Source organism: Grammomys surdaster, unplaced genomic scaffold (genome assembly GCF_004785775.1).
Source record: "Grammomys surdaster isolate TR1022 unplaced genomic scaffold, NIH_TR_1.0 150, whole genome shotgun sequence".
In the NCBI taxonomy this organism is placed as follows: Eukaryota; Metazoa; Chordata; class Mammalia; order Rodentia; family Muridae; genus Grammomys; species Grammomys surdaster.
Genome location: NW_021604608.1, coordinates 19,186,709 through 19,207,253, shown reverse-complemented (window position 1 = coordinate 19,207,253; position 20,545 = coordinate 19,186,709). Strand labels below are relative to the sequence as shown.

General features: G+C 43.7%; 1 protein-coding gene across 1 annotated transcript in view; it reads right to left on the bottom strand.

Moving 5' to 3' along the window:
- Wdr19 (WD repeat domain 19) overlaps positions 1-20,545 on the bottom strand; it is a 65,361-nt gene that overhangs the window by 30,491 nt on the left and 14,325 nt on the right. Inside the window, exons 4-17 of the mRNA XM_028765229.1 lie at positions 17,000-17,080; positions 15,803-15,915; positions 15,376-15,549; positions 14,532-14,602; positions 13,943-14,115; positions 13,741-13,855; positions 12,823-12,929; positions 12,079-12,201; positions 10,306-10,455; positions 9,267-9,414; positions 8,940-9,144; positions 6,318-6,477; positions 6,026-6,136; positions 3,679-3,788 (exon numbers count right to left, since the gene is read on the bottom strand). Coding sequence (XP_028621062.1) covers positions 3,679-3,788; positions 6,026-6,136; positions 6,318-6,477; positions 8,940-9,144; positions 9,267-9,414; positions 10,306-10,455; positions 12,079-12,201; positions 12,823-12,929; positions 13,741-13,855; positions 13,943-14,115; positions 14,532-14,602; positions 15,376-15,549; positions 15,803-15,915; positions 17,000-17,080 — 1,841 coding nt within the window. The remainder of the gene's footprint in view (positions 1-3,678; positions 3,789-6,025; positions 6,137-6,317; positions 6,478-8,939; positions 9,145-9,266; positions 9,415-10,305; positions 10,456-12,078; positions 12,202-12,822; positions 12,930-13,740; positions 13,856-13,942; positions 14,116-14,531; positions 14,603-15,375; positions 15,550-15,802; positions 15,916-16,999; positions 17,081-20,545) is intronic.

Here is a 20,545-nt window from a genome sequence, read left to right as displayed (position 1 = left end):
TATATATATATATATATATATACATATATATATATAATCAATATCAAAGAATTGTGTGCAGGTGTGCATGTGCACGTGACCTTGGGTGCATGTGTGGAGGCCAGAGGCTGACGTCAGCCATCCATCTCTATTGTTCTTCACATATTTTTTAAAATGTTATTTTTTTACTTTACGCATCTGTGTGTTGCTGTCACATGCGTATGCATGTGCACCAGAGGACATGGAGTCCCCCGGAACTGTGCTATAGCATCGTGTGGTGTGGGAACCTCACTGCTGTCCTCCACAAGAACAGCAAGCACTCTGAACAGCTGGGCTATCTCTCCACTTGTTTTTTTAACAGGATCTTGCTGAGGCTTGCTCTGTTGCTATGTATTCTAACGCTAAATTCTGTACCTGAAGGCCTAGGCCTGTGAGTGAGTGAGTTCTTATGTTTCCCAGCTTTTGCTGTGCCAACCTTGTTCCTTAATTTAAAACTCCTGGTTAAATAAAAGTGGCTACAGCCAATTACTGGAGGGACTAGAGGTAAGCGGGTTTTGGGGTTACCAGGTTGAGTGGAGGAGGAGGAGGAGAAAGCAGAATGAGGAGGAGAGAGGGAAAGCACCATGAGAGTAGACGGAGGACCATGGACGATCATGGACAATGAGCCTGTGACCAGGAGAACACACGTATCTGGGGCACACCACTGGGGAGGTGGCCAGGCCAGCAGTTAGAAAAGTTAGATTAGGAGTTAGCCTCCAGTAATTGTCAAAGCCAAGTAAAATAACCATAGATCTTTGAACCTGGAGCTTTCCAACCGGCTGGGATGCCTCCACCTCACATCTGGGGTTACAAGCAAGTACTACCTTTTTTTTTTGGTGCTGAGAATCCAAACTCAGGGCCTCATGTTTCCCCAGCAAGCACTTTACTTATTGAACCATATCTCTAGTCCCAAAGAAAGAACTGTTTAAAAGTATATTTCTTTATGAATTAACAGCAAATATTTGATTTCTATTTTGTAGACCTACATACTTGGGGTTACCTAAAAACTTCTCAGGCAAAGAACGGGTTGCAAACGATCAATGTTTATGAGGCTCTGGTCTGACAGACTTATTTATTTGCATTTCTCAGTACAGTGACTTGCACGAGACATTTTATTTGAGCTGTCTTCCTCTGAGCAAGCACCACCTCCGCTGTAGTCAATTAGCTCTGAAATGGCATTAAGATCCACTCAGAGCCCCTTCATCAGCTTAGGTGAACAATTCAGGTTCTGTGAGGCTCGCTCAGTTTCTGAAGCTCCTGACAGATTAAAAAAGCTTCGGAAGGGGAGCTGTGCAGCTGATTGAAGACTTTCTTTCATCAGCCCAGGGCTTCACAGTCAGCAAGTTTCCTGAGTAGGAATGTCTAATTTGGGTCCAATTATATCAGCCCACCTAGGGACGCTTCCTGACAAGAAGAGTTAGTCTCTTGCCCAGCACCCTGCTCAATTAGGAGACTCTAAATTAAGATTCTGGAACCCTCTATTTTTAGCTCACGCCCTTTACTATCACTTCATTTTGAACTTCTCACAGGGATCTAGCTCACTAGTGTAAGCCCCACCGGAGCACCAACCCTCTCAGGATTTGACAGACCGGGCCTGCTTTAGCACAGTAAGGGCTGTGGTGCCCAGAGAAGAGCCTTGGCTGTGAGATCAGCGGCGGAGGCCACTTCGGAGCTTGATGAGAACATATACTCAGGTTGTTATCGGGGACACTTTGGGGCTGTTAGGAGCTGGCTGTGTTAGGTCAGGGGTGAGAGCACACACAGATAGTCTCATGGTCACATGTCACTGCCAAAGCAAAGGCTTCTGACTGTCCTAGTGAGAGATAACTCAAGTCAGATGCATCAGATTACCCAGGTGGGTATGAGCTTCCTGAGATGGATGCTGGGAACTGAACCTGGGTCCTCATCAAGAGCAGCAAATGTTCCTAACCACTGAGCTATCTCACCAGCCCCATGCATTTACTTTTAAGGGGGGAAAATGTGGCAATTTTAAATCAAGAATGACTAAGAAGAACTATATCCAAAAAGCTTTTACTTGAGGAATAAAAAATGTTAGATTTATTTTTATTTGTGTGTGTGTATGTCTGCCACATGTGTGTAGGTTTCTGGGTGGCTGGATGAGGGCATCTGATCCCCAGGACCAGTTGAGAACCATCTGACGTGGGAGCTGGAAACCAACCCCAAATCTTTTGGAAGAGCAGTAAGTGCTTTTAACCACTGAGCATCTCTCTAGTCCCCAAATAGAAAAGTACGAAATAAGGAATCCTGATGAGAAATAAAAGAGTACGTTTTTGACACAATAATTTATACAACTAAAATTTATATGATAATATCCTTCATGAATCCATTGTATGAAAATAATACAGAATTGTATAAAAATGTTTTTTAAAAAAGTAAATATAATCACAGACTAGCATTTTTCCAAATTCTAATATTTTTAAAATTGGAATATATCTTAAAAAATATCAAGAAAACCTGTCCAGTTGCAGTGGTGTCAGTGCCTGTGTGAGTTTATGTCTGAAAACAAACGACTCTACTCTCTGCAGCTGTATGCTTTGGGGCAGTGTCCACAGCTGGATGTTAATTTAAAACTGACTACTGAATACTTCTAAAATTACTTTTATGCAGTACTGAAATAGAAAAAGATACAGTCTGTCAATTAAGAATATTGGCAGTTAAGATGACTTCCCAATTAAGGATATTAGAACATGCTAAAAGACTCAAACAGATCGGGGGATTCCAAAGCTATGAGGCACCCCGGATCCATCATGCAGCATTACGAAGGCAGTGGCCATTGTCCTCAGGAGAGCGTCTGCCTCAGTGTTCACCACTGCTCAGTTTTCGTCCATATGCAATTCAGTTCATGAAAGAAAAACATTCTACACCTTTAAGCTACGGGTTGAAGCTGTTCCTGCCCTCCACACATTGGAACTTAATTGCTGCTGTGAAGGCATTCGGGAAGTGGTGATGCTGAGTCAGTGGAGGCATGCTTAAAAGGTGGAGGGGGACACTCTCTTTTTCTCTCTAATTCTTTAGCCTTCCAAGTGTAAAAATTCAAATTGACTTAGGTTTCCCAGCCTCTACATCTATGAGAAGTTTCTTTTTTAAAAAAGATTATTTTAAGTTATGTGTAATTGGGTACGTGTGTGGACAACTGCAGAGTCCAGAGGTGATAAATCCCCTGGAGCTGGACTTTCAGGTTGTTGTGAGCCACCCATCATGGGTGCTGGGAACCAAACTTGGGTCCTTTGGAGGAGTGCTCTTTAACGACTGAGCTGTCTCTCCAGCCTGAATATTCTGGTCTTGATACATAACCTAGAGTGGTGGTTTGAACACGCTTGGCCCATAGGGAGTGGCATTGTTAGGAGGTGTGGCCTTGTTGGAGGAAGTGTGTTACTGTGTGTGTGTATGGGGTGAACTTTGGACGCCTCCTCCTGTGCTCAGGCTCCTCCCACTGCAGAAGAGAGCTTCCTCCTAGCTGTCTGAGGATGCCAGTCTTCCCTGGTTGCCTTCAGATCAAGATGTAGAACTCCCAGCTCCGTTCTCATTAACTCCATCCCTAGCCACTATTGAAGAATAGCCTTCTAAGCAGCGACAGTTTGGAACTGTAGACATGCATCAATCAGCTACAGATGAGAAGATACAGAGCCAAGGACTTACGTGAACTCCAGCTGGATGGCATACTCTTTGGAGATGAAGGGTATCTGGTCTGGGGCCAGGCGCTTCGCCAGCTGCAGAGCGCTGTCCCAGTGCTGCAGGTCCCGCCTCATCTGTTGGAAAGACAAAGTCCTAAGGTCCAGAAAGGCAACATGCTTTGCAAAGTCACCACATAGAGCCAGGCTTAGTAAAAGGAATTACATTTTTTTCCTTAAATAATAAAACTTTCTATTTACAGACACTGCTATAAGAGACTGTGTGAAAGGCAGTACAAGAGTCTTCTAGGCTTAACAAAAATCTTAGCTATTCTGGTAGCTTGTGCTCCTTTCAAAAGTCAATGTTACCTAACAAAAAATATTATTTAGTATTTTTCCTAATAGTGAGAAACTAAAGCTAATATAACCAATTAACTGAAAATTTCACCTTAGAAGGACACCAATAAAAAAACTAGGAAACACTTTAGAAATTGATTTCCTTCCTTTTGTTGTTGGTGAGGCAGGATTCTGCTATGTATTCCTGTCTGGCCTGGAACTAACTATGTAGTTCAGGCTGGCTTTGAACTTGCAGCAACCTTCCTGTGTCTGTTTCCTACTGGGACTGCAGACATGAGCTGCTAACTTGGCTGGAATTGATGTACTTTTCTCTCTCTCTCTCTCTCTCTCTCTCTCTCTCTCTCTCTTTCTTTCTGAAGTTTACTTATTTATGTCTGTGTACATGAGTACACATGTGTCAGTGTGTGGAGGTTAGAGGACAACTCCCAAGAGTCAGTTTTCTCCTTGTATCACGTGGGTTCTGGGGATCAAAGATAAGTCACCAAGCTTGGTGGCCAGTGCCTTATCAGGTGAGTCATCATTCTGGCGCCTGATACACGTTTGTAGGTAATCTGAAGCTATGTTGCAACATGAATAACAGAAAACACAACATATCAAGCATCTTTCTTTCTGGATCCTGTGGTCTCTTACAAGTATTTGACAAACAATCCCAAATACACCAGGTCACTCCTGAAGAATCTGTGCAGTTCATTCCTCGCTGACTTAGAGTGTGAAGAATTCCTAACTAACCTTTCCAAGTGCTAGTTTCTTACAGGGCCTGGTCCAGAGCATAGGCTCCCTTTATTTTCCCAGCTATCTTCTGCAATATTCTTGTGTCCATTTCAGAGATCCGGAAATGGAAGCATAGACAGGCCAGGCCTTACAGCAGGCTACAAGGCCAGTAAGAGAGAGCAGGTGGGAAGCAGGGCTCTCTTTACCTAAGCGACTTGTGCTGCTAAGTGAGGCTGAAGGTACTATAGGGTGCCATTGGCCCTCCATTCTGAACTATCCCCTCAGAGCCTTCACCAACCTAATGGCACTTGTATAACTACCGCACAATATTACGTTTATATTATATATTATAATAGGAATATATTATAAAAGATGGATGCATCTTTGAGAAGAGACGACCGGAAATTCAGAGTTTGTTTGCTTATTTCTAGCTACTACTAGTTTTATCAGTTACTTCTAATTAATTGTCTAAACCCATTTTCTTGCCCACTCCCCTGAGGGTTAGGCATTATTACCCACACCTTAAAGAAGAAGGACCTAAGCTGACAGAGGTCAAAGGACATGCCCAAGGTCACAGACAGGTAAAATCCGAATCCAGATGTGGTTCACGAGTCTGTCCCCCACCACCCCCAGAAGACAGTCTTGCTATGCAGCTCTGGCTAACCTGGAACTTGATATTTGGATCAACTACAGCACTCCTCCTGCCTCTGTCTCTGGAGTGCTGGCTTGTCAGGTAGGGAGCCAGCTAGTCTATGCCCTTCAGCTGGGAGTCTGTGTCTGCAGGCCTCCCTTCCTCTCTGACTCGGAATTTGGCCCCACATTCTGTTCAGTTCCCCGTCTGCACCCTTCAGCTCCTCACACAGAGGAGAGTTCCAGGCAGGAACTAGAAGATCAGTGTGCTTCAAGGCGCTCATGTGGGAAAGAGAGGCAATAACAGCCCCAGTGTATAAGATAGATAGTTGAGGGGGTTAAATGAGTTAATACAGGTCAGGTGCTTAGAACGGCTCCTGGCAACATGAACAATCAATAAACGACATCTACTTTTCTTTTTACGGTTTTGTAAGTTATACACGGTCTTTTCTCTTTGGACACATTTAGACTTTGAATTATTTAGCAATGGTACAACACCATGCCTTTTTTATACCTCCACTGAATGCAGGATGAAAGTGGTTTTGAAGTTAATGAGTACTCAGGGGCTCTGAAAGCTGAGTGTCTACACGTCAGGAGAGGAAGCCGGGTGGTGCCTGGTGCTGCTGCCAAGTCTGACTGTAGACAAGGGGGACTGCCTGTTCTCTTTGCTGTCATACCTCCAGGGCTGCCACAGGGCAGTTGGATGCCAGGTACAGGTCCTGAGCCAGGTTGAAGTCATTAGTAAACATGGCGAGATGTCCTGCCAAAAGATTGTAGTCCTCAATTCCCTACAAAAAAAAAGCAGTGTCAATGAGAAGAAATATAAGCATTTTATTTTTTCAAAGGCTTTGTTCAGTAGGACGCGGTATCAGACTACCTATTCGGTTGTTTGAATTGAGACTAAAAATGTAAAAAGTTGAATAAGCAGCATCTATTCTGTGATCTAGTGAGCCATGAAACACTGCATACCTTTATTTGTTCCAAGGACATCACTGTGCCAACATCCCCCATCGTCCGGGACACTCGGATAGCAAACTCCACCTCCATGTGATGCAGGCAGGCTCTGGCCAGCTCACTCCACGAAGTGCGGTCGTTTAGCATCTTGCAAATATCCCAAGCATCAGAAAACCTAGGATTGAGTGCACAGCCTGAACCATAGCTCTGCTTGTCACCTACTAAGGAATCTTTGGACAGCATGTCTGTCACCAGACATTACGCGTTAGAGAAATCCTCAAAACATTTCTTAACCCTTAACTAGCACTTGCAAGTTACGAAATGCAAAACTCTTCTTTGCATAGTTTGCTTACCTTCTTGATATCTGTGTGTGTGGGTGTATGCGTGTGCAGTTGTGTGTGGCCATGGAGGCTGGAGGAGGACACAGAGAAAGTATCCTGCTCTATTGCCTTAATCCCTTGAGACAGAGACTATGACTGAATGGGGATTTCACGGTTCTGGAATGAGGCTGGTTAGGGAGCCCCAGTCACTCTCATCTTTGTATGAGGTACTGGGATCTGAACTCAGGCTTCCAGGATGGTGCAGCCTCTGCCAGCCCCTTTCTTACCATCTTCTATAGCCAGAATTTACTCTCTGCAATCAGCCCTCCCCAACCCCAATTACATTATTTTTGTTCTCTTAAATCTAATAAAACTAGCACTTTAGGCTGGGCATGGTGGCACACACCCTTAATCCCAGCACTTGGGAGGCAGAAGCAAGAAGATCTCTGTGAGTGTGAGCCTCGTCAACAAAGAGGACAGCCAGGGCTACCTACAGAGATCATATCTCAAATAACAACAACAAAACACCAAAAAAGCCCCCAGTACTCTAACCCTACAAACTATACATTTCAGACTTCAGCAAATAAATACATGTTCAGGCACAGCTGTTCTCTGTTGCCATTGCTTTACCCCGACCCACCTCTGTGTGCATGTGTGTGCGTATGTGTGTATGTGTGTGTGTTTGGACAAATACAGAGTGATAGATGGGGAAAGAGGAAAAATAGGAAGCTATAGAATAGTGGTTCTCAACCTGTTGGTTTCAACCCTTTTAGGGGTCAAACCACCTTTCACAGGGGTCTCATAAGACCATCAGAAGGGCATATGCCTTTAATCGCAGCACTCAGGAGGCGGAGGCAGTTGGATCTCTGTGTTCAAGGCCAGCCTAGCCTACAAAGTGAGTTCCAGGACAGCCAGGGCTGTTATACAGAGAAATCCCATCTCAAAAAGCCAACATAAAAAAGAAACGGGTGTTTATATTACAGTTCATAACAGTAGCAAAATTATAAAGTTACAAAGTACCAAAAAAGGTAACTTATGGCTGGGGGTCAGCACCACATGAGGAACTGTATGAAAGGGTCACAGCATTAGAAAGTTGAGAACCATGTGGCGCATACCTTTAATCCCAACACTTGGGAGACATAGGCAGGTGGATTTCTGAGTTTGAGGCCAGCCTGGTCTACAGAGTGAGTTCCAGGACAGCCAGGGCTACACAGAGAAACCATGTCTCAAACCCTCCCCATTCCCACCCCCCTCAAAAAAAAAAGGAAGGTTGAGAACCACTGGTCTAGAAGATGGTGTTTTTAGGCAGGGCAGGTCTGAGGAGTTCACAGGCCGGTAGGAAGTTATAGTACAAGTTGAAATTGAAGACAGATTTGTTTGATTTTGTTGATGCAGGATCTTGCTATCTAGGCCAGGCTGGCTTAAACCTGAGATCATCTCAAGCACGGGGATTGCAGGGGCAGGCCACTACCCTTGGCTACTGAGGACAGCTTACATTTCTGTTTTGAACTGTGCCAGGGATGGATCCCAGGGCCAGGAACACAATCGGCAAGTAATCTATACTAAGCTGAAGCCCCAGCCATGAAGACAGTGCCTGCAGCCAGTCTACACAGGTGACAATAAAGTCATGTGAGGAGAGTCATCCATGAAAAGCAGTTAGAGAACCCTGAGGAACTACTCAGGACACGCTCAGAAGAATTAGAGCTACAAGGAGCTCCCAGTTGTCCCCTAAGAGGGGAAAAGGTAGAGAAAAAGGAATCTCAGGCAAGGCGAAAGTCAAGCTTCACTGATGGTTTAATAGAACATTCCAGTAACGGGGCTATTTGTGGCTCTGTGGGCTTTTCTCATAGGAAAGCACTTATAAAAGCCTCATCAGACAACAGTGCTTCCTTTAGAATCTACATGTGTTTTCATATTTATAGTCTTTAGTGTGTGTATGTATGCATATGTGGGAGGATGTCTGTGTATCTCAGGTGTACATGTGTGTATGGAACAGTGTGTGGAGGCCAGCGGACAACCTTGGGTGATGTTTCTCAAATACCATCACCTTTTCTTTGCTCGTGAGACAAGGTCTGTAACTGACCCCACCTGCTGTGCAGGCTGGGCTGACTGGCAGAGAGCCCCAGCAATCCAGCTGTGCTGACGTCACTACAGCCAGCTTCTTTTCAGCGTGGGTCCTCGTGCTTGCACGGGAAGCACTTAACCCAAGCTACCTCTCCAGCCCCTTGCATCCATTACCTATTGTCCATGATCTAAGCTATGTACAACTCCTGGATAGGCCTGAGAGCGGCTCTCTGTCACTCCCGCTCCTACCTACCGCTTGAGCATCAGGGTCTGCATCAGCATCTGCCTCAGCTCAGTGGGCTCCGTGTCTTTTATGCTGTCAAGGAAGCTGTGGGTGCTGAGGTAGATGGAGTTGATTTTCCCACTCTGTGTCTGGCAGGTCAGTTCTCCATTGTACAACAGCAAAGGCTTATGGGAGAAGGGAAGTTTAGTGCCACCAGCCAAAATAACCTTGGATCCTGTATCAGAAAACAGATCACTTCATAGCACAAGCTAAAGATTGCCACAAATAGCAAAGAGCGTTCAACTTCACTACAATGGAGACTCATTCATCAGTAAAAGTACAGTGAGTGACTGGTACCTTGGATGGTGTCCTTGTGAAACACATACGTGTACACCTTGTCATCGTCATAAGCAATAAATACACCTTTATCCATTGGCCAGTTCTCCCAAAGAACACCTTTGATGGTCGGCGAGAAGTCCGGAATCTCATAGGTCGCATCGTTAACCTACAAGACAGGATTCACAGAGTTGTCTCAAGTGGCTGTCACTACACACAGCCTTGTTAAGAGCCTGCCTGCAGCCGCAGCACATGGCTTCCTGGCCCGTCTTCGACCCAACATCACTTCCTCCCCAGCAGCCTTCCTCAGCAGGAGAGCTTCTCTTCCTATCACTAGACTATGCTCAGCTTGGAAAAAAGTTCCTAGGACTGGGCAAATCCAGGGTGTCATATAAAACTGGACTAGTTTATAGGAAAAACTATAGGTTTAGACACAACGGCTCCAAGTTACTAAAACGCTGTTCAAGATGCATGCAACAGCTTTCTTGTTTGTTTACTTTTGAGTCAAGACTTGAGCATTTGAGGCTAGCCTGGGTTACATAGAACAATAACATATAGCCTCCACAACAATGAAAACCTTCTGTGAGGTGGATACTATAAACATTATAGAACAGCAGACAAGTTTTCCTGACATTGCTCACTAACAGGATATTGCAAAGAAGACAGCAAAGGACCACAATCCTGAGCTATCTGGAAGAGAAAACTTTATTTGGTGAATATTTCACTAAAAGAAACTTTTACAACAGGCATAGTGGCAAACACTTTTACTCCCAGCCCTGAGGCAGAGGCAGGAGGTCACTGTGAGTTTGAGGCCAGAGTGGTCTATATAGCAAGTTCCAGGATAGCCAGGGCTACATAGTGGAGAGACCCTGCCTGTCTCAGAAAGAGAAAACAACAACAACCCCATTCTTACTTTATTGCATTAAAAACTTGAGCCTCTCGAGTTTTTGTTTTGTTTCCTAGCCATGGAGACTGAGCCAGGGAACGGAGCCTGCGAGGCAAGTGCTTTGCCAGCACTGAGTAATACCTCAGCCCATGTTTTCAAATTTTCTTGACTTACAGGACAGTAAACAAATCCGTCACTTTTTTCATCAATGAAAACCAATCTGGTTCCATTTGGATCAGGAAATAGTTTTTTCACACCAACAGGATGCCGGTAGTCATTCACAAACTGCCAGTCTTCGATGAAGAAGTACTGAATAACGCCAGTCTGAAAAACAAAAACAAAGAGAAAACAGAAAAAAAAAAAACCAAGGTTTAATCAAGGAACTGTAAAATGTGGCTACGAAATCACTGATTTTCCACATAAAATTATCCAGAAGATAATCTTAAAGGAAAAAAAATATTATTACTCTCGGTAAAGGAAGAGGCTAATGCACTTATTATATTTGGAAGGTACAGACTCTGGAGAAATAAAATGAGAATTCAGAAGTGATTCAATAATCTAGTGACTGGACTATGCTTAGTGATATGCGGTCACCATCCATTTATAGATTTGCTACTTGCTAGAGAAACTTAAGAAAAAACTCCAGCAGAAACCAACTAAACAACCACCCCGCATGGCAGGCTGTGCCGTCTGTGACGTCAACTCCATGCAGGCTAGGTAGTCTTGTGAAGGGTCGTCCAAGTCACCTCTTATCCATCCATCTACCTTGGGGAAATGTACACGAAGCAGATTCTTGCCTGTTCCAGGGCCGCCTGGAGCCATCCAACTTACTTTCCTCAGGTTTAGCTATGAGTCTGGACTGCTCGGCTGTGGTCCTGGCTCCTTGAGTCTAGGGAGGCCCTCCAGGCTACAGATGACCACATGCTCATCTGGCTTGGCTGTGTCCACCCGCTGTCTCCCTACTCATGTACACAACCACCTCCAAACCAACTCAACTGCTCAGAAGTACTGAGTGATCTGACAGGCTCTACTGATGCAATCCACAGAACACAGATGGAAAAAGTATCTATAAAATTCTAATAAATGTCTCTGGAAAGTTGAAGGTGACTAACTCGTTTTTTGAAGGAAGCATTGCCTGATATGAAAACTAGAGAAAAGTACTATCGAGAACAAGAAACCAGGTAGAGCACGCCTTTCATTCCAGCACTGGTAGGGACAAGTGGATCTCTGTGTGTTCAAGGCCATCTTGGTCTACACAGAATGTTCCAGGTCAGCCAGGGCTACAGAGAAGAGCCCACCTCACACAAAAAATCTAAACAAAAACCTCCAAAAACTGAAACTGTAGTACAACAGGGTTGGAGTTAAGGCCACTGGTTGCTCTTCTAGTAGACTTGGGTTCAATTCCCAACACAAGTGGTGGCACACAACTGTCTGTAACTCTAATACCAGGGGATATGACATCCTCTTTTATACATATATATGTATATGTATATGTATATGTATATGTATATGTATATGTATATGTATATGTATATATACACACACACATATATATATATAAATTTAAAAATACAAACAAAAAATCCCCCCAAAAACGAGATTACATTTAAACTCAAGTTTTAGCAAATGATCTTTACTATGTGAAAGTGAGAGTAAATTAGCACACAGGAAGGAAAGTCCAGTTGGAAGAGCTATGTGCAAGTTGCAAATAGCCCAGTTGACAGAGTCCCACACATCAGATTTGAGTCTACCCTTTGCATTATACAATCAAAATTGCTTAAAATCACCAAGCACTCACACTGCTAGGTTCTACAGAAGTATATAAATGGCCAGTCACTTCTTTATTTGTATTGAATTCAGTAAAAGGGAAGAACAGGAAGAGGACCGAGATTGTAAAGACAGAAGTAGAACTTGTCTGTGCTCTGCCTTCCAGAAGCTGATACGTACATCAGTTCCATAGACGAGGAAATCACTAGTTAGGGCGTGGCATAAAATCCGGCACTTATCATCCAGTGCTGGGAAGAGCCGAGTCTCACGTTCTTCCTGAGCGTCCAACATTTCATTTTCTATCTAAAACATAGAGATGTTTCATTTAGGGGTTCATTGATTTATCTGAGTAAATCAGCTGTACGGCTAGGGAAAGCATCTTTTTTCCAAGTTCAAGTACATAATCAGACTCTCCCTTAGGCCGGCTTATGCATAAGACAGCCGGCTCCCAAGGGCAGCCCTGAGCATCTTTATTTAGTGGGAGGTTTGTGTGCAGCAGCTCGGCTGCTGTCCAGCTGCCGATTCCCTTGGCTTCCCGCAAGTGGAGTCAAGAAACAGATGTGTATATACGCTGGTCTAGAATCCTGCCCTCACAGGTGCCGCTCTCTGGAACAGCTCGACCCACAGTTTGGTGGATCCCTATGTACAACATGGCCAGTTACATCAGTGAGTGTGTCCTCTTTAGGTACGCAGAGCTCATCTATAGTTCTAGATGCCAATCACCAACTAGGTCATTTCATTATACCTAATGCTGTAAGTAGCACTCCTGACACTGATCGGGCTTCCAGGACACAGCGGTAAGAAGTCAACCGCACATCTCATACTGGCAGGAAGGCTTTGTGCATCCTCTATCCACACTGGGCTTTCTAGCTAGTCTGGACATCAAATTTAGGCTCCCAGGATATAAGTAAGGATGAGACTTACCAAATGTAACTGGATTTTGCCTTCAAAGAGTGCAGCGGCATAGTCGGAATGAAGGCAGATGCTGGCTACTGTTCCCAGATATTCCACATCTTTTAACTTTTTCACAACTGTAGCAATTTCAAAAACATTTAAACATTAAATCATAGGTAAAATACTGCACTTATGCATTTGCAGATGATTGTTCAATGTATATTTGCCAAGGATCTTTTCTGAACCAAACCTTATTTTAGCAATTCTAAAGAAAAAGCCTCTTTTAGCTGCCAAATTAACTAAGTTTTACCCTTGGGGGTTCCGTAGTGGCCCACGAGGAGCAAAGCGATAACAGATAAAAATCACAAGCAAAACAAATCATGCTTAAGTAAAAAGAAGTCAGTAGAGTTTTCTACTTAATATGTCACTTCTTGGGCTTTTTATCTGACCCAGAGTTGGGAGAAAAAAAAAAACCAAGTTCCCTTTATGCATTGCTAGCATTATTCAAAGAACAAAACCAGGAAGGAATGGACACTGTTAATTAAGCACTTTCTGCTTTCGTGTCCCTCAACAACACCGCTGTGTTGGTCACTCACTTCATTCCACCTCCTGTACTTCCTGATCTCTTTAAAGTAGCTTTATCTTGCAGATAGTCAAGTTCACAGGGTAGCTACAGTCCTTTAACAGAGACAGAAAGGGACCTCAAAGCCAGGGCCTCTGTAATGGAAACTCTCATACCGTGCTGTCTTTATTACAGGAGCAAAGAACACAATCTGTCTAGAAGTCACGTAAAGATTTTAGCGTGGAAACAAAGCCATTTAAGTTAAGAATGAGATGTCAGAATGAAGACGAGTGGAGGACTCAGGTTTAAACATCACTTCCAGAGCTTTCTAAATGCCACAGAAATGGAACGCCATGCAAGAAGACAACACATGGACTTAGACTTGCCGTTTTCACCAAGGACATAAAACCAAGCTCGGTTATTCATTCCCACGGCCAGATGATAGAGCCCTACTGCGACAAAGTTGGGTTCCACATCCACGGAAACTGTGATTGGCGGCTCCTGCAACACAGTATTGGAACAGTAGTGAACTAACTGTTACAACCGTTTTGACTTATAAACAAAGGACAGACCATACGATGTACATACTCCTTCAATGAGGTTGGCCACAGTGACTTCAAGAAGGGAGGTGAGATACGCAATCCTTGTGTGACAGGCATCCCCGAGGATGGGCAACTTGGTCAGGAAGACATGCAGTGAGCCTCTTTGCGTAGATAGTGCTAGCAATTGACCATCATCAGTCCAGGATAAGGTACCCAGCCCTAAAACAATTTGTAAAATAAACTATCATTCAAAGATACAATATACTGCTGCAGGCAATCAAATATGCTTTTTCATGTAAAAGGCATAAAAACTTTAGATGTTTTCTTCCCTAAATAATCTTGCTATTTCCCTATACTTTAGAGAATATGGGCACTGAGTCATTTCCCTGTGACTGAAACGAAATGATCCATCCTTTGTACAACTGGGACTAGGGTAATGTTTGCTATCAGCCCCTGATACAAAAGAGTACTTAACAACTTTTTAATTGAGTACTATGTCTTAGCACAATTCCTAAAGTAAGGAACCTCTTCTAGGGCACTTCAGGGAAGGTGTTAATTTTATTCTTTATATAAGAATGCAAAGTACACAACTATCATTATTCTTCACAACAATGACAAAATACAAAGGGCAATACCTTTATTCTCATCATCCAGATTAATTATAGCATACATGTCTCGCAGTTCTGTCAGATCATGAATTTTTATGCTGAAAAGTAAAGAAAAAGGAGCATAGATTTGTATTGGGTTCATGCTGACATTTTTTATACATTGTTTCTAGTCACACCCCCTCCAGGCCCTGATTTGTATTGGGTTCATGCTGGCATTTATATACATTGTTTCTAGTCATACATACATTGCTTCTAGTCACCCCCTCCCCACTTTCATCCTTCTACCCGCTCTCTTCTCTGCAGCTTCAGCAGGGAACCAATGGCTTCTTCACCCACCCTCTATCTGTGCTCTGGAGCCCACTTTTAGGTTGCAGGCTGCTGTGAGTAGTGGCTTAGGAAAGACTGGCAGACAAATGGAGGACTCCCGGTTGAGTTGGTGGCACTTTGAATTCTGGTCTTGTCCCTTAATTGGCCTGCTATTACTTAGCTTTCAAAGTCCTTCAGTCTGTACCCCTGTCCCGGTTTACAGTTGGATCAGGGCAGAGGCTGGTGGAGTATGCTCCATGTAATCTGAAACGCCCATTTTAGTTTTAAGATCGACTTTGTAGCACAGTCAGTTTGTTCTGAGGCAAACAACCTTTAGAGGTCGTCTTTGTTCCACAGCCTTGGTATTTCACTATATGTTGTCAAGAGACTAAGCATTAATCACGTGAGTATGGACAGGGAAGTAGAGAACTGAAAAGCTTTTCTCATTGTAAACATGTTCAAAGACTCCAAGAAAGTGTGGGGGTCACATGCACATCAACCCCAAAGTTTGGCTGACTCTCTCGAGCATCCCCCACATTGCCAGAAATATGTGACTCTAACTAACCAGTTATCTCCACATGTGGCAGCTTTGTTCAGAGTCTGTGACAATGCCACACTGGTTAGATTATCCTTATGGTCACGAGCCTTAAATATCTCTTGCCCAACTTCTGGAAAGTGAGTTGAAATAGCCAAAAACATTCCACGGGAAAAGCCGATCATGATGTAGCCGTCACCATACCTACAGCAGCAGAGCGATAGCAGGATTAAAAAGGAGACGAGCTATCGAGGGCAAAGTGACAAAAAACTAAATGTGATAACATATGATTCATCAAGGCCCTTCTGTGTATCAGACAACACGCTAGGTGGTGTTACACATAAACTCAGACTACAGTGAGGAAAATGCCATATACAGAATACAAGGTTATGGATGGACTTATAACAGGCAAGCAAAAAACACACATTTTCCCCTAGAATTAGCTTTTTGTACATACCAACTATAGCAGACGATGTTGCCATAGACTTGCTGAAACTCCAGATCAACCGGGTTATCTGGTTCATTCAGATGAAAAAGAAACAATGTTTTCTTGCCAACCACTGCACTTATCTACCAGAAAAGATCAGAAGATGGGTGCAATGAATTACTCGGCATTTCATGAGAAAACGACAAACAAGTCCAAACAACTAAACCCCATTATGGAAACAGGGACCAGAGGTGGATGTGCTGAGTGCTAACATTAGTGCTAACATAACTAACAAAAACAGCAAAAACATTACTGACGTACAGTCTGGCAAAGGCCTTTGACTCTATGTATTTTCAATGTATTCTTCGAGATATAAAGTCTTTTGGAGTCTCTGTACCTCTCCTCAGATCTTGTGTTGTTTAGGAGAGTGACTTGGGCATAATTTTGCTGCAGCTGAATTTACTTTGGCAGTATAGACTCTTTCATTTCAGAAGCCACTTGCTTGTGAGGCAGCCAGGCTAGGTGTGCATTCCTAAGGGCAAGCTTGCTGATTTTAGCATCACTTTCCATCACTTGCTGGGTGGCTGAAGTGGGATCCCTGTGTCACTCACACGAAAGGAGAACACACTACAGTTGTCACAGGAGGGCACCCTAATGTCAGGGAGGGAGAAGTGGATTCTAGCTTATGTTAGAGATGACACCTTGTTGTACCCCCTGGATTCTGAAATGTCATCAAGTACAGCAGCGTCAATTTAAAACACAGCCTTTCAGGAATTAAATATTTTTAATTTTAATCCTTCCATATTTTTGTGTTGATTATGAAAATTATCAGGACTCTAGAATGTTACAATCCAACAAAGAAATTGTACTTGTTACAGAAATATAAGCTACGATTTTCAGAGCTCTGTTTACCATTTGACAATGTAAAAAAAAAAATCTTAAATCACATAGAAATCAGTGTTTCTATTCTTAAAGGGACCTCTATGTTTTGCTGCCACAGGAATGGCCACAGCCACCTCTGCCATAACAGGAAATGCCCTCACCTGTTGGCATGTGAGGCAAGTAGCAATGACAGACACAATTTTTAGGTCTGAGAGATTAAGACTTACTTTGATTAAAGAAACAATACATTTATCAAAGTCCGAGCCAGATGAGAAATGGAAGTTAAATGAATACTCCACCAAACTACCAAATGATTTGGGTGTGGGTTTGAATTCGGATGCTTACTGTGTTTTCAGCAGAAGAAAGTCGCTCATCTGTCTTGCTTGTGGAGAACTTGATGTCACTTGGCTCTGATTTCACTGGTGTCTACAGGGGCAAGAAGTGTCATCACTGTGAACAAAATCCAATCACTCTTGCCAGGCTGCAGCTCAGCGACAGGGCACACACTAAGCATGTCTGAAGCCCTAGTTTCAGTTCAAAATTCCTTCCCTCTAAAACAAACCTTAGAGATTCATTCCAGATTTTAATAAAACACGAAGCTTGCTTCTATTTAGGATGAATTTTGGATCGTGAGCCTGAGAATCCTACTGTCACAAATATCTAGAAATTCTGGATGAAACAGAATGTGTACTCTTTTAAGGAGACAGTTAAGCTCAAGGAAGAAAGGACAAAGATCAGCAGATACCATACTGACAGCAGAGGGTGCGAGCATGCGCAAGCTGCAGCTTCCGCACAGCTGGAGAGGGGGTGGGGCAGCAGGGAAGCCTGCTTCTTAGCTGGTGGTCCGGTCAGGAGAAACATTGTTCATTTCAAAAATGCAATCCTTGGCCTGCTTTCCTATTCTTGTTATGGCCTGGGGTTCCAGCTTACACACTGAGGAGTCTGGGAGTTCCTAAGGGGAAAAATTTATATAAAAAGCTGAAGAAGCCAGGCCCATCATACCCTCAAGTACTGAGCCAAATGCTCCAAGTCTGACAAACTCTGAAGAAGATGAGCTTAAAGTTCAAAATAATGTAATTCACAGAGGAACAAGACACTGAGAGTGCCCAAAACACAACCATGAGAGACAGAGCAAGAGAGATTATATAATAAAAAGAGACGGGAGGCTACTCATAAAAATGAGACAGGGCGTATTAAAAAGTTTTGGTAGACTGTACTTTTTATTTTTCAATAGATTTAAAAAAATTTTTATTTATTCACCATTGCTGTCTTCAGGCACACCAGAAGAGGGCATTAGACACCATTACAGATGGTTGTGAGCCACCATGTGGTTGCTGGAAATTCATCTCAGGACCTCTGGAAGAGCAGTCAGTGCTCTTAACCACTGAGCCATCTCTCCAGCCCTTCAATAGTTTGTTTGTTTGGTTTTTTTTTAAAAGATTTATCTTATGTGTATGATTTTGCTTGGATATATGTCCATGCACCATATGTGTGCCTGGTGCCCTCAATCCTAAGAGGGCATTGAAATTTGAGTTATGAAACACTGTCAGTTTCCATGAGGACACTGGGAATTGTACCCTAGCCCTTGACAAAAGCAAGTGCTCATAACTACAGAGCCACCTCTGCAGCCCGGCAGACTGTACTCGAGTGCCACAGGAGATGTATTTTGCTGGGTCAAGTTCTGGAAATGGTATTGTTGGGCTGGTACTGCCTGTATAGTTTTGTCCGTCCTGAAGAGCCATATCATTTTAATCTACAGCTTCTCCCACAGAATTCGGGGTCACATCCTATGTCATTTGTCAGTATGAAAGGTGGGCAATGACATCTCAGTGTGGCCCTCATAATCTGTAGTGCTGAGTTTCATCATGATTGTGTTACTGTATACACGTGTACATTGCCTTTTCAGATATTTCAAGCAGAGTTTTTAAAGAACTACCAAGTATTTTCTAAAAATTAAATGAAGAATTATGACAATTTAAGACTTCCAGGAGGCTGAGGCAGAAGGATGGCCATGAGTTTCAAACCAGCCTGGGTTATGTCATGAGTTCCAGGCCAGCCTGGGCTACAGAGTGAGGCTTTGTCTCAAATGCAACAGTGGGCTGGAATGCAGCTCGGGGTAGGGCACTGCCAGGGCACACAACTCTAGGTTCAATCTCTCAAGCTTCAAAACCAAGACAAGACAGAATGACCAAACCAGTCTCTAGCCTCCAGAAGTAAGATGTCTGCTGAGCAGGGTAAACAGAAGTGAGGCCATCCGACAGCACTGCAGTGATTTTCTGAAACACCACAGAGACGCAGCAGAAGAGGCAATAAGTGTGAGGTGTGCTCCACCCACCACGTGACACCTCAGTGCTATGCCTAATTTTGGAAGGAGCCCCCTTAAAGTTAGAAATCGGAAATAGTTATCTTGTATGTAAATGTTGGCAAGATGTAATGATCTCCTGTGTCTCGTGTAAAAAAAAAGATATCCCAAGGTCACTCATGTGGGCACCTGGATTGGCGGTGCTGCAGCAGGTAAACAGCGTATCTATTGTTGTTTCTAAAGGGCACCAGAATAGAATGATCAAAACCGGACGGTTCCTAGAACTCATGTCAGAGTAAACAGCTTTGAGAATGCCAGAAGAATCTTAAAAACTACCCTAGTTTGAGGCAGTGCCATGGCTCGGTGGACAAAGGGTGTTTTGCATATGTGTCCGACGACCAGAGCTTGAGTCCCAGAATCCATATAAAGGCGGACGGAGAGATCTGATCTCCATTCAAGTGCTGTAGCATGCGTGTGCACTTGTGTACATCACATGTGCACACATGCACGAGCACACGTGTGGTGTGACCATATAACTGTAGCCGAATTAAGAGACAGGAGTGGAAACAAGCCAGGCCGCTTTTGGCTCGGCTCCTTCACTGATTTCCTGTGCTTTGCCTCCCTTTCTCCCTCCCCTGGGGCTGAGATGCAGACATACTCCTGGGCCAGTAGCTTTCAGCTGGCAGATAAGGATGTATCCTAGAAAAGGGCGGAAGCTAAGATGGAAGGGAGCTGGCATTCTGGTCACCCACCCGCTTCTCTACTGCTGCCCGAGAAAGACAGGAAAGCACAATATGCCAGTTGTCATGTTCTTATAATCCTCATAATTTACAACTTATAATTCAGTTACTATTTACTTATTTACTGGTTCTAAGGATTGAGCACAGAGCCTCGTGAACTAAGCCACACTCCCAACCTCTGTGATAACATCTGCCTGCACTCTGTCTTCTTTAGGTTGTTTTCGGTCTTTTAAAGCTTCACAGTCTACGGTCAGTTTTACCGATCATTACCACCTCCCAAAGCTATAAGGCATTAAAGCTGTGCCACAGAATTTAGTAACTCATCATGAAAGGCCGTGTATCTTCTAGAAGAATCCCTTGTATCACGGCAGGAGTGTGTGAAAATAGGAAACTCGTGGTGACGGTGAAGAACCTTTTACAACAACTTTTGCTTAATTATAAATAAGAGTCTCAGAGAGCTCTATGAATCTCTTCTTGTCCACACTCCATCACCTCCTACCAGGCTCCAACGCTTCAAAGGTTCCTGTATTTCACTACAGTATGTACACGAAAGACCAGACTTCAGACACATGGACTCTTGGGCGATAAATCACACTTGACCACAGCACACTCCACGGGAGAGAGCCACATGGCAAAGAATCAGGACTTACAGTGGATATTGTTATTCTGTGGAGGACCAGAAATCTGCAAGGAGCTGAACTCTACCAACAGCTACATGAATGAGCTTAGAAACGGCCTTGTGGGAGGCCCTGAGGCAGAGGCACTGAGGTATAGACTGTACACAGAGTACACTAGGAGCTGAGGTATAGACTGTACACACAGTACACTAGGTGCTGTGGTATAGACTGT